The sequence below is a fragment of the Nansenia antarctica genome (genome assembly GCF_963989245.1).
Source record: "Nansenia antarctica genome assembly, chromosome: 13".
Lineage (NCBI taxonomy): Eukaryota > Metazoa > Chordata > Actinopteri > Argentiniformes > Microstomatidae > Nansenia > Nansenia antarctica.
The window spans coordinates 32120334-32132833 of record NC_137683.1 but is presented as its reverse complement, the minus strand read 5'-3'; the positions used below and the strand labels follow the sequence as shown (position 1 = coordinate 32132833).

The 12500-nt window shown below is 45.5% G+C and overlaps 1 protein-coding gene across 1 annotated transcript in view; it reads left to right on the top strand.

Moving 5' to 3' along the window:
- The window catches only part of LOC308169544 (alpha-N-acetylneuraminide alpha-2,8-sialyltransferase-like), a gene marked incomplete at both ends in the record, with an annotated part of 31295 nt that overhangs the window by 17828 nt on the left and 967 nt on the right, over positions 1 to 12500 (top strand). The window contains 4 exons of the mRNA XM_080544227.1: positions 10259 to 10345; positions 10858 to 11002; positions 11313 to 11425; positions 11527 to 11613. Coding sequence (XP_080400353.1) covers positions 10259 to 10345; positions 10858 to 11002; positions 11313 to 11425; positions 11527 to 11613 — 432 coding nt within the window. The remainder of the gene's footprint in view (positions 1 to 10258; positions 10346 to 10857; positions 11003 to 11312; positions 11426 to 11526; positions 11614 to 12500) is intronic.

The window sequence follows — 12500 nt, the reverse complement described above, 5'->3', positions numbered from 1 at the left end:
GTGTAGTGGTGGTCTAGAGGGGTAGTGGTGGTCTAGTGGATAGTGAGTTGGACTTGTGATCGGAAGGTTGTGAGTTCAAATCCCGCCTGAAGCCACACCACTACTAGTGTGCCCTTGAGCAAGGCCCTTAGCCCTCAGTTACTCCAGGGGGAATGTCCCTGTAATTCGTAATTGTAAATCGCTTTGGATTAAAAGCGTCTGCTAAATGGCAAAATTAATTAAAATTAAAATTAATGTGTGAACAGAAGCCTGAACATTCCCTGGTTGGAACGGCTACGTATGTCTGACGCAAGATGTTTTCACATGGAACAAGTTAACCAATCACAGCGAGGAGTTTCTCACTTGGTACTTTTGGTTCTCTCCGCTGATGTTAGAGAGTTGGCTAGTTAACCCACATCACATCAGCCAAAGTAGAGGGTCTGTAGAGGGGGTAGAGGGGATGAGGAGGTCTGTACAGGGGGGTAGAGGGGATGAGGAGGTCTGTACAGGGGGGTAGAGGGGATGAGGAGGTCTGTACAGGGGGGTAGAGGGGATGAGGAGGTCTGTACAGGGGGGTAGAGGGGATGAAGAGGTCTGTACAGGGGGGTAGAGGGGATGAGGAGGTCTGTACAGGGGGGTAGAGGGGATGAGGAGGTCTGTACAGGGGGGTAGAGGGGATGAGGAGGTCTGTACAGGGGGGGTAGAGGGGATGAGGAGGTCTGTACAGGGGGGTAGAGGGGATGAGGAGGTCTGTACAGGGGGGGTAGAGGGGATGAGGAGGTCTGTACAGGGGGGTAGAGGGGACGAGGAGGTCTGTACAGGGGGGGTAGAGGGGATGAGGAGGTCTGTACAGGGGGGTAGAGGGGATGAGGAGGTCTGTACAGGGGGGTAGAGGGGATGAGGAGGTCTGTACAGGGGGGTAGAGAGGATGAGGAGGTCTGTACAGGGGGGTAGAGGGGATGAGGAGGTCTGTACAGGGGGGTAGAGGGGATGAGGAGGTCTGTACAGGGGGGGTAGAGGGGATGAGGAGGTCTGTACAGGGGGGTAGAGGGGATGAGGAGGTCTGTACAGGGGGGGTAGAGGGGATGAGGAGGTCTGTACAGGGGGGTAGAGGGGATGAGGAGGTCTGTACAGGGGGGGTAGAGGGGATGAGGAGGTCTGTACAGGGGGGTAGAGGGGATGAGGAGGTCTGTACAGGGGGGGTAGAGGGGATGAGGAGGTCTGTACAGGGGGGTAGAGGGGATGAGGAGGTCTGTACAGGGGGGTAGAGGGGATGAGGAGGTCTGTACAGGGGGGTAGAGAGGATGAGGAGGTCTGTACAGGGGGGTAGAGGGGATGAGGAGGTCTGTACAGGGGGGTAGAGGGGATGAGGAGGGAGAGACTCTGCAGTCCTGACAGCAGTGGGCAACTCGTTCCTCCAGAGTTGGTGCTGGATCGGTACAAAGCTGTGAGCGAGTAGCGTGACTGCTGCATTCCTCTAGAGGGGTTGAGGCAGGTATCAGTAGAAACACAACTACAATAGAGGCAAGGCGAGGCAAGGCAAGTTTATTTGTATTGGCAATTTTTTTTCAATGTCTAATTTGGCAATGCGCCAGTGGCAGGGCAAGTTTATTAGTACAGCACATTTCATACAACAGGGGCAATTCAAAGTGCTTTACATACATTATTTAAAAATACAGCAAGAGCAGCATAAGAAAATAAAAATTACAATGAATAAAAGCAAATATAAGAAGTGAATGAATGAATGAATGGTCTTTATTGTCATTGCTATAGTACAGGTACCAAACAATGACATTTGGGAGGGGTGGCTCCCCTGGTGCTAGGAAAAATAAAATAAAAAGAAAGAAAAAAAGGAGGGAAGGGAGCTGGTTTACATAAATAAAGGCTATGTACACTATCCACTATACTGTACTGTACAGATAAGACGACTAGGGTTGTCATATTGCACATAGTGTTATTGCACATTCATTTAATGTGTCGCAGTTTGCAGGCTTGAAATGTACACATTTGTGCCTCAGCACTACACCTGATTTTTTCAATCCAGCAGCTGCCATCAATCCGTCCAGACTGTCCAGGGCCCAGAACCTAGGTCTTTGCTGTGTTCAGGGCCTGGATGGCCCTGGGGTAGAAGCTGAGCTTCAGTCTGTTTGTCCTTGCGGCCATGGTCCTGTACCGCCTTTTCGAGGGCAGCCGGGCAAAGTGTTCGTACCCAGGGTGGGTTGGGTCTCTGGAGATCTTGGAGGCCATCCTGAGACAGCGTGTGTTGTACAGCTCTTCCAGAGAGGGGAGGGGGGCGCCGGTGATCTTCTGGGCTGTTCTCACGACTCTCTGTAGCGCATTTCTCTCCGCGGTTGTGCAGCAAACTAAGTAAATAGATAAAACATTTAAAAAGACAATAGTTAATGGAAAAAAGACATTGATAGAAGTGTTTGTGTTTAATCAGAACTGGTGCAAAACATGAAGGTTTTTAGCTTAGATTTAAATATTTTAAGGGTTTGGGCCTGTTTGATTTCTTCAGGGAGTTTGTTCCAGGAGCATGCGGCAGCGTGACTGAAAGCTGCTGCACCGTGTTTTGTTTTTACTCTTGGAATTATTAGATGATTTGTCTCAGCTGACCTTAGGGAGATTGCGGGAATATAGGGTGGGAGGAGATCTGATATGTAATTTGGTCCAAGACCATTTTGTGATTTGTATGTAATTAGGAGGATTTTGAATTCAATTCTCTGAGAGACTGGTAGCCAGTCCAGGGATCTCAGGATTGGTGTAATGTGTTCAAATGTCTTTGTTTTTGTTAGGACCCTAGCAGCGGCGTTTTGGATGAGCTGCAATTTACGAACAGCTCCTTTAGATAGGCCTGTTAGTAGACCATTACAATAATCAAGTCTACTCGAAACAAATGCATGGATGAGTTTTTCAAGGTCTTGCTTGGACATGAAACCTCTCATTCTTGTTATGTTTTTCAGGTGATAGTAGGCTGATTTAGTTATCGAGTTTATGTGGCTGTTGAAGTTTAGATCGGAGTCTAGAATTACACCAAGATTTCTGACCTGTTTTTTAGTTTGAAGAGAGAGAGAATCAAGTTTTGCACTGACTTTCGATCTTTTGTCAGGTGCACCGAATACAATTATCTCTGTTTTGTCCTTGTTTAGTTGGAGGAAGTTTTGTGTCATCCAGGCGTTTATTTGCTCAATGCAATTACAGAGATTGTCAATGGGACTATAGTCGTTTGATGAGAGGGCTATGTAGATTTGAGTGTCATCCGCATAGTTGTGGTAGGCAATTTTGTTCTTTTTTATGATGTGTCCCAATGGAAGCATGTAGAGATTGAATAGAAGGGGGCCAAGGATTGACCCTTGGGGAACCCCACATGTCATTTTAATTTGGTCAGATACAAAGTTGCCAATGGAGACATAGTAGTTTCTGTCCTGTAGGTAGGATCTAAACCAGTTTAGGGCAGTGCCCGAAAGTCCTACCCAGGTTTTTTGTCTATCTATTAGAATGTCGTGGTCTACAGTGTCAAAGGCAACACTAAGATCTAGTAGTACCAAAACTGAGATTTTTCCGGAGTCTGTGTTTACGCGAATGTCATTAAGGACCTTAATAAGGGCCGTTTCAGTGCTATGTAGCCTGATTGAAAGTCATCAAAAAGATAATTTAGTGCCCCGCGGTGGCGTAGCGGTCTAAGCACTAGCCACTAGTGCAAGCTGCCCACCGGGGACTGGGATCGAATCCCGGTCTCGCCAGACCCGGATATGGCCGAGGCACACAGGGAGCGGCATATTGAGCGGCCGCTCCAGAGGGCGGTATAGGACTATTTCCGGACAAGGATCCGTCGCGCAACAGCGCCCCCGGGGTGCCGGAATAACGGTGCTGGGCTCGAGGAGCCAGTCAGCTAGTCTGCCTGGCGATCTCCTCTGGGGCTGCCGGCCACGGGGTCGTGCGGCGGATCCTACGCAATAGGCAGGGGATAATTGGATGCTAGGTTGGGTTCAATTGGATACCAAATTGGGTGAAAAAGGGATAAAATCTAAAAAAAAAAATAATAATAATTTAGGGTCAAATAATTGCCAAGTTGTTTGTGGGCAACCATTTCAATAATTGTTCCTGTACAGGGAAGGTTTGATATGGGTCTGTAGTTGTTTAGTACAAATGGGTCTAGGCCGTTCTTTTTTAGTAGAGGCTTAATAACTGCAGTTTTCAGGGCTTCAGGGAAGATTCCTGATGAAAGGGAGGTGTTAATTATTTGTATTAGTTCGCCTGCCATGCAGCTAAATATGTTTTTTTAAAAGCTTGTTGGCAGGACATCAAGGGCACAGGTGGACGTGACATGATTTTATCTAGGGTCTTGTAATCAATGGTGTTAAATTGTGACATGGTTGTTTTGTCCGCCCTATTTGGGGTTGTTAATGGGGACATGTTTTTCATGCCTGACACAGAAGACCTAATGCCTTGTTCTCCAGGGAGCTTTTTGCTTACCAGAGATGCATTTGGATCTAATGGGTGCAATATCATCAATGGTTTTTGTGATTTTTAAGTTGAAATCGTGTAGAAGGTCATTTAATGAGGTTGGAATAGAAGTTTGGGGGGGGGGGGCTAGGGAAAAGGCCTGTGTGAACAGTGCACTGGTCTTTTCATTGATATATATATATATATATAACAGGAAAGATAGATACGTCAATGAATATCCAACAGTGGTCAGACAACAGGGCAATGTCAGTTACAACAACATTTGACATATCTAGGCCTTTGGTGATGATAAGGTCCAGAGTGTGACCTCGATTATGAGTAGGGAGGTTCACATGTTGTTGAAGTTCAAAAACATCTAACAGAACAGAGAGTTCTTTGGCTTTGTTGTCCTCTGAGTTATCTACATGAATATTGAAATCACCAGCAATGATCAGACCATTAAATTCAGTAGTAATGATGGAGAGAAGCTCTGTAAGTTCATTAAAGAAGCTAGTAGAGTATTGGGGTGGTCTGTATACAATTATAAAAATAATTCGAGTGGAACATTTAAAAACAACTGAAAGATATTCAAATGATAAACATTCCCAGAAGGATGTCTGTTTGCAGTTAAGACTGTCTCGGAAGAAAGAGGCGATTCCACCACCTTTTTTGTGGGATCTAACGACATCTAAGGTTCTAAAATTGGGGGGTGCTGACTCAATAAGAATTGGTGTGTTGTTATCTTTATCTAACCAGGTCTCAGTGATAAATAAGAAATCTAGTTCATAGGAGCTAATCAAGTCGTTGATTAAGAGAGACTTATTAGCTAAGGATCTGGCATTGAAAAGTGATAGTTTGAGTGGTTTTGTGTTTGGTCTCTGTGTGGGCTGTGTGTGGTAGGGTACAAAACAATTCAATTTGAGGGGTGTATAAAGCATTCAGACTTGCAATTAACTGTTCTGTTACTGAAATGAACAGGGATAGCAAGAGTTGAGAGTCCCAGCTTTATATCAGGAATGTCAATGGTATCAACTCTATGGAAGCGGGGACTGTTAGAGCATCAACTGATTATGGGTGTCATCCGGGGGATGGGGATGGGTGTTGTAGATAGCATCCTGTGGCGGGGTAGGGCGATGGGTATTGTTGATGAGGCTGGCATTGTTGATAAGGCTGGCGTCACAGGGAGTGTGGGGCCAGGTGTTGTAGAAAGGAGAGTTGCCTGAGATGGAGCAGCTTTCGGGGTGAGCTCTACTCCTGTCTTCATTTATTTTACCTAGACAAAATATTTGTTGTAAGTCGCTTTGGAAAAAGGCGTCTGCTAAATGTCAAAAAAGGTCAATGTAATCGCTAACACTGTACTGCTGTCTGTCTGTCTGTCTGTCTGCCTGCCTGTCTGCCTGTCTGTCTGCCTGTCTGTCTGTCTGCCTGCCTGTCTGTCTGTCTGTCTGTCTCTCTGTCTCTCTGTCTGTCTGTATGTCTGTCTCCCTGTCTGTCTGTCTGTCTGTCTGTCTGCCTGTCTGTCTGTCTGTTTGTCTGTCTGTCTGTCTGCCTGCCTGTCTGCCTGTCTGTCTGTCTGCCTGTCTGCCTGTCTGTCTGTCTGTCTGCCTGTCTGCCTGTCTGTCTGTCTGTCTGTCTGTCTGCCTGCATGTGTCTGTGTCTGTGTGTGTGTGTGTGTGTGTGTGTGTGTGTGTGTGTGCGTGTGTGTGTGTGTGTGTGTGTGTGTGTGTGTGTGTAACAGTATGTTTAACTCTTTGCAGGACTGAGAGATTCAACAGTTACGACTCCCATCGGTGTGTCTCACTGAGACACAAGTTCCTCTCTATGACATCAGACCACGTGACCATGTGAGTGAATCTCAATGTTGTACACACAATGTACACACCTGGCAAAGCCTTTACACACCTGGTAACACCTGGTAACGCCTTTACACACCACCACTAGTGTGTCCTTGAGTAAGACCTGGGAACACCACCACTAGTGTGTCCTTGAGTAAGACCTGGGAACACCACCACTAGTGTGTCCTTGAGTAAGACCTGGGAACACCACCACTACTGTGCCCTTGCGTAAGGCACTTAACCCTCAGTTACTCCAGGGAGACTGTCCCTGGAATCTCACATTTTTATAATAATAATAATTAAATTCATACAACATGTCAGTGATAAATGCAGAATTTAACATATGTCTGTGGGGAACATGACGCGTTCCGACCTGCAGAGGGAGCTACAGGACAGTTGGTGAAGGGATGATGCCAATTGGGTCCTCATCCCTTCACCAACTGTCCTGTAGCTCCCTCTGCAGGTCGGAACGCGTCATATTCCCCACAATGTCCATTGCAGCTTTTCCCATGAAATGTAGCCCAGACATCAATACTAACTCTATAAAACTACGAAGCTAAAGAAATGGAAACATTCTCTAGGGTCTCCTGGAGCGGTCATAATCACTGCTTAATGCTCATGCAAGTTATACTGGGTTAAACTGGGTTAAACTGGGTTAGACTGGGTTAAACTGGGTTAGACTGGGTTCAGGTATCTAAGAGTTAAACTGGGTTCAGGTATCTAAGAGTAAAGTTCAACGCCTGTTTTAAAAAAACAGATAGCCAACACCCCCTCTCTCCCTCTCACCCCTCTCTCTGGTGTCTGCATGTACATTCACAACGATATTATCTTTAACACCCGGGATGACCTGAATCGTGACAAATTAGAATCTGTTTGGGTTGAAATTATCTTTAACAAAGCAAAACCGGTGCTGGTTGGTACTATCTACAGACCTCCCGATCAGAATGATTTCTATGATATTCTTGAGGGGTGCTTGGATGACGTTGACTGCGTGGAAAAGATTCTTATTGGAGATTTGAACACGGACATGCTCAGAAATGAAGCATCCGTTTTCAAATCCTTCACTAGGTTTTCTGAATTACACGGTCTCCGTCAACAAATTACCAAACCCACTAGGGTGTGTATTTCTACTCAAACCACCATAGATCTCATTCTAACATCGGATGAGTCCAAAATCTCCAAGAGTGGGGTTATTGTATGTGGGCTAAGTGATCATTACATGATCTTTTGCACTCGTAAAAAACATAAACCCAAGGCTGGCGGTCATAAAACTGTAACCACTAGATCCCTTAAATCCTATTCTAGTGAGGCCTTAAACCATAAACTGGAGAATCAAGACTGGTTAGATGAACTAAAATGCACACAGGTTGAAGAGGCATGGCTAGGTTTCAAAACCAAATTCCTAAATATTATTGACAGTATAGCCCCCATGAGAACCACCAGGGTTAAAGCCCGATCGGAACCATGGATGAATTCGGACATTCTAAATGCTATGAAAGTCAGAGACCTAAAATGCTCTGAAGTTCAAAAATGCAAATCAAAATTAGTGAAACACTTAAACGAAGATCACAAAACCCACTTTGAGAAAATTAAAAAACAATGCAACAAACTATGCAATCAGGTAATTACCATGACCAAATATGCTAAGAAAGAATACCTCGATAACAAAATCGAAGAAAACTTAAACAAACCACGTGACCTTTGGAAGCTACTTAATAGCCAACTAGGTTGCAGTCAAAAACTCAAAACCAGGTCTACAAACATCAGCATAAAATCTGGTGATTCTCTCCTTACAGACAAGCTGGATGTGGCTAAGTGCTTAAACACTTTCTTTACAACCATAGCCACTAAATTAGTTAACAATCTACCACCCCACTCAGGGCGTTATGGTGTAGAGCACATCCGTGCGTTCTACAATAAACTGGGTGTACGCAATGATGATTTTAAACTCTCCATGGTGTCAAACGATGAGGTGTTTAAAAAGCTAGGCGCTCTACACTCAGAAAAGGCCACGGGCCATGACAATATTCCAGCCAGATTTCTAAAAGACTCAGCTGCCTCCATTACCCCAATCATCACCCACATAATAAACCTCTCCATCAAACAGGGACACGTCCCCCTTGACTTTAAAATAGCAAGGGTAACCCCACTGTATAAAAAAGGAAGCAAATTAGACCCAGGCAACTACCGACCTGTTTCTATTCTTAATTCCATCTCGAAACTTATGGAAAAAATAGTTTATGAACAGGTCGATAGGTACCTTACCGAAAAAAATCTGATGTATGAATTTCAATCAGGATTCAGAACATCCCATTCCACTGACACATGCCTTCTCTATTTGAACGACCACATCAACCATGAGGTGGACTCGGGCAAGTACTGCGGCATGGTCATGCTGGACCTCCAGAAGGCCTTCGACACAGTAGATCACCACATATTGTTAGATAAACTGAAAGCAATTGGGTTCGATAGAACATCGGTGAGCTGGATGCAATCCTACTTAGAGGGGAGGGAACAGGTGGTTAGTGTGAACGGAACACTGTCCCCCCCCCTCCCAGTGACCTGCGGCGTTCCACAAGGAAGCATATTGGGACCTTTACTGTTCCTAATATATGTGAATGACATGTCATCAGCATGTAATTGCAATTTGTTCCTGTTCGCGGATGACTCGGCTCTGCTGGTCTCTGACAGGGACATATTGCAGGTGGAAAAAGCGCTAAGCACTGAACTGAGTAGAATCTGCATCTGGCTAGCTGACAATAAACTATCAATACACCTAGGTAAAACTGAAACCATCCTATACGGATCCCCATCTAAACTCAGAAAGGCTGAACATTTTAAAATAAAAGTGGGTAACATTAATATCACAAGAAAAGAGGATATTACATACCTGGGCTCCATCTTAGAGGCAAATCTTTCCGGAGATAAAATGGCAGCAAAAGTAATCAAAAAAGTGAACCATAAAACTAGATTCTTGTACAGGATATCCTCACTTGTCAGTAAAAACACACTGAGGACCCTATCAGGAGCTCTCATTCAATGTCACTTCGACTATGCCGTAACATCATGGTACTATAGAACCACAAAGGCCCATAAAACAAGACTCCAGACAGACCAAAATAAACTGGTTAGGCTTCTGCTAGGCCTCAACCCTAGGACACATCTAACCGCTGCTCATTTTTTGAGCCTTGATTGGCTACGAGTAGTTGACAGAGTGCAGCAGCTTGCACTGGGCCTGGTCTTCAAGATACGCTACACCACAAAGACACCCAAGTACCTGTCAACATACTTCCAAAAAGTGAACAACGTCCACACATACAACACCAGAGGAAGCTCCACGAACCACGTTCAACCGCGTTGCACCACAAACAAGGGTTTAAACTCGTTTGCAAACTATGCAGTAAAGATGTGGAACGCCCTTCCTATAATCTTAAAGGAGTGCAAAACACTGCCCACCTTCAAAACCACTCTCAAAAAACATTTACAGGAGGCTGCAATCCGTAACTGGACCCTCTAAAACAAAAATCAGATTAAAAGACCCGAACTACCCACTGTACATACTTTGTGTTTTGTCCCCCGCCCCCACCTGTGGTGTATGTCCCCACCTGTCCTACCCGCTGTACATACCTTATGTTTTGTTGTATTGTTCTTCCCATGATGGATGTACGTTTATCTTGTAGATAGTAATAGTTATTTGTCTGTATTATCTTGTAGATAGTACTAGTTCTTTTCTTATGTCTGTCTTACATGTAACGATGAATTGAAAATCAAGGACCCCAATTGAAATAAGCCAGTGGCTTTCTTGGGTTTTTATCCTTTTAGTTTGACCTTGTATGTAATATGTACTTTCATGTACCTACTTCTGCAAACCTTCTAATAAAGTTTTCAATCAATCAAACTCTCTCTCCTCCCCCCTTCATCTCCCTCCCCCCTCCCTCTCCCCCCTCTCTCCCTCTCTCCCCTTCCCCCTCCCCCCCCTCCCTCTCCCTCCCTCTCAGGATAAAGCAACAGTCTCTTATAAAGGAGGTGAGAGAGTTGATGAACTGCCCTCACTACGTCAACATCACCCAGAGAGAGCTCTACAGGTAATGTCTGATCACAGCTCTACAGGTAATGTCTGATCACAGCTCTACAGGTAATGTCTGATCACAGCTCTACTGGTTGTCCTTCTTTACCCTAGCCCTAAAACTCTCTCCCTTCCTCTGTCCCCTCGCCCCCCTCCTTTCCTCTATCCCTCCCTTTCTCTCCCCCTCCATCCCTCCTTCCTTTTCTCCATCACCCTCCCTCTCCCTGTCCATCGCTCCCTCCCTCTCTTTATCTCTCTTCCTCCCTCTCTCCATCCCTCTCCCCCTCCCTTCCTCTCTCCCTCCCTCCTTCCCTCCCTACCTCCCTCCCTCTTCCTCTCTCCCTCCCTCCTTCCCTCCCTACCTCCCTCCCTCTTTCTCTCTCCCACTCTCCATCCATGCCTCTCTCCCTCACTCCCTCCATCACCCTCCCTCTCCCCCTCCATCTCTCCATCACCCTCCCTCTCCCCCTCCATCTCTCCATCATCCTCCCTCTCCCCCTCCGTCCCTCCCTCCCTCCCTCCCTCCTGTAGGGAGAGACTGCGATTCTGCTGTAATGCCACCGGAGGTCTTTTTCTGACCCAACAGAACACTCAACTGGGCCAGACGATCAAATATGAGAGCAACCAAGAGTTAACTAAAACTGTGGACCAGAATCTCTACAACATGCTACCACAGGTCAGTGTGTGTGTGTGTGTGTGTGTGTGTTGTGTTTACCCTGGAGTAAAGGGTGCTGTGGTATAACGTGTGTGTGTGTGTGTGTGTGTGTGTGTGTGTGTGTGTGTGTGTGTGCGTGTGTGTGTGTGTGTGAAATAACATCCTGTGTGTGGCAGAACTGGTTGTTGGCTCAGCATTACTGTAACAGATTGTTTCCATGATATCAAAATGCACTGTTAGTATTTATGTCCTTTAGAATTGTACATGTATGTGGACATAAATAAAGCATTTAAAATGTGTGTGTGTGTGTGTGTGTGTGTGTGGTGTGTAGAGCCTTCCCTGGGGTCCAGAAGTGTTGGGTCGCTGTGCTGTCGTTGGAAGCGGAGGCATCCTACAGAACAGCAGCTGTGGAGCTGAGATCGACAATGCTGACTTCATCATTAGGTAACTACCAGCTTCATCATCATCATCATCATCATCATCACCATCATCTTCATCATCATCATCTTCATCATTGAGTGTAATGTTCCAACCCCCCTCTGCAGGTTCAACCTGGGTCCAGTCAGTAACCATGACGATGTGGGTAACAGAACCAGCCTGATGACCATCAACCCCAGACAGATCAGAGTGGGGTAGGAGAGAGTTCTAACACACACTCACACACACACACACACACACACACACACACACACACACACACACACACATGAATACAGAACTGGCTAACGTGCCTCATGCTACCAGTAGAGACAAGGGAACTAGCAACTTTGAATACTTTATTTGGTTCCACAAATCATATTACACAAACAGAGAATCCAATATTTCGGGGATAAGCAGCACTGAACACTCAAGGGACACATAACACCTCCTTCTCCACACGGCCAAGCTGCCAATAATAGCTGAGACAGAGCAACATTTGGCAACCTGTTTGGCCTTTCTTTTAGTCATTGCAGCAATTCTCAGACCCCTCATGGTGCATTTATATACATGGCCCAGACTTCCAAACACAAGTATACTGAATTTACACTTGTACCCAAAGCTGGTTATCGTACCAAGAAGTGGTTGGTATTTGATTTACTTGTCCTGGAAAGTCTGGTCCATGTACAGGTCAAAGGGGCAGCCTACTTCTACAATCAGCACCTCCTTGTGGCTGGTGTCAACAAAGACAACATCAGGTTTTTATTTTATTTTACCAGGCGAGACAATTAAGAACAAAATTCTTATTTACAATGCCGGCCTGCAATAAGGGTAAAGGGGAGGGGAGCTGAAAGATAAAACATGTTAAAAACAAAGCACAATAAGCATTAAACACATGCATGTAAAACAAACAATACAACAAAAGCACTAACGGACATCAATAATGGAATACAACAGTAAGCACAAAAAGCTGACAGGCAACACAAGACAATACAATACAACAAAACGCACTGGGACACAGCCAAAAAGCAGACAGGCAACACAAGACAATACAATACAACAAAACGCACTGGGACACAGCCAAGCAAACACAACAATACAG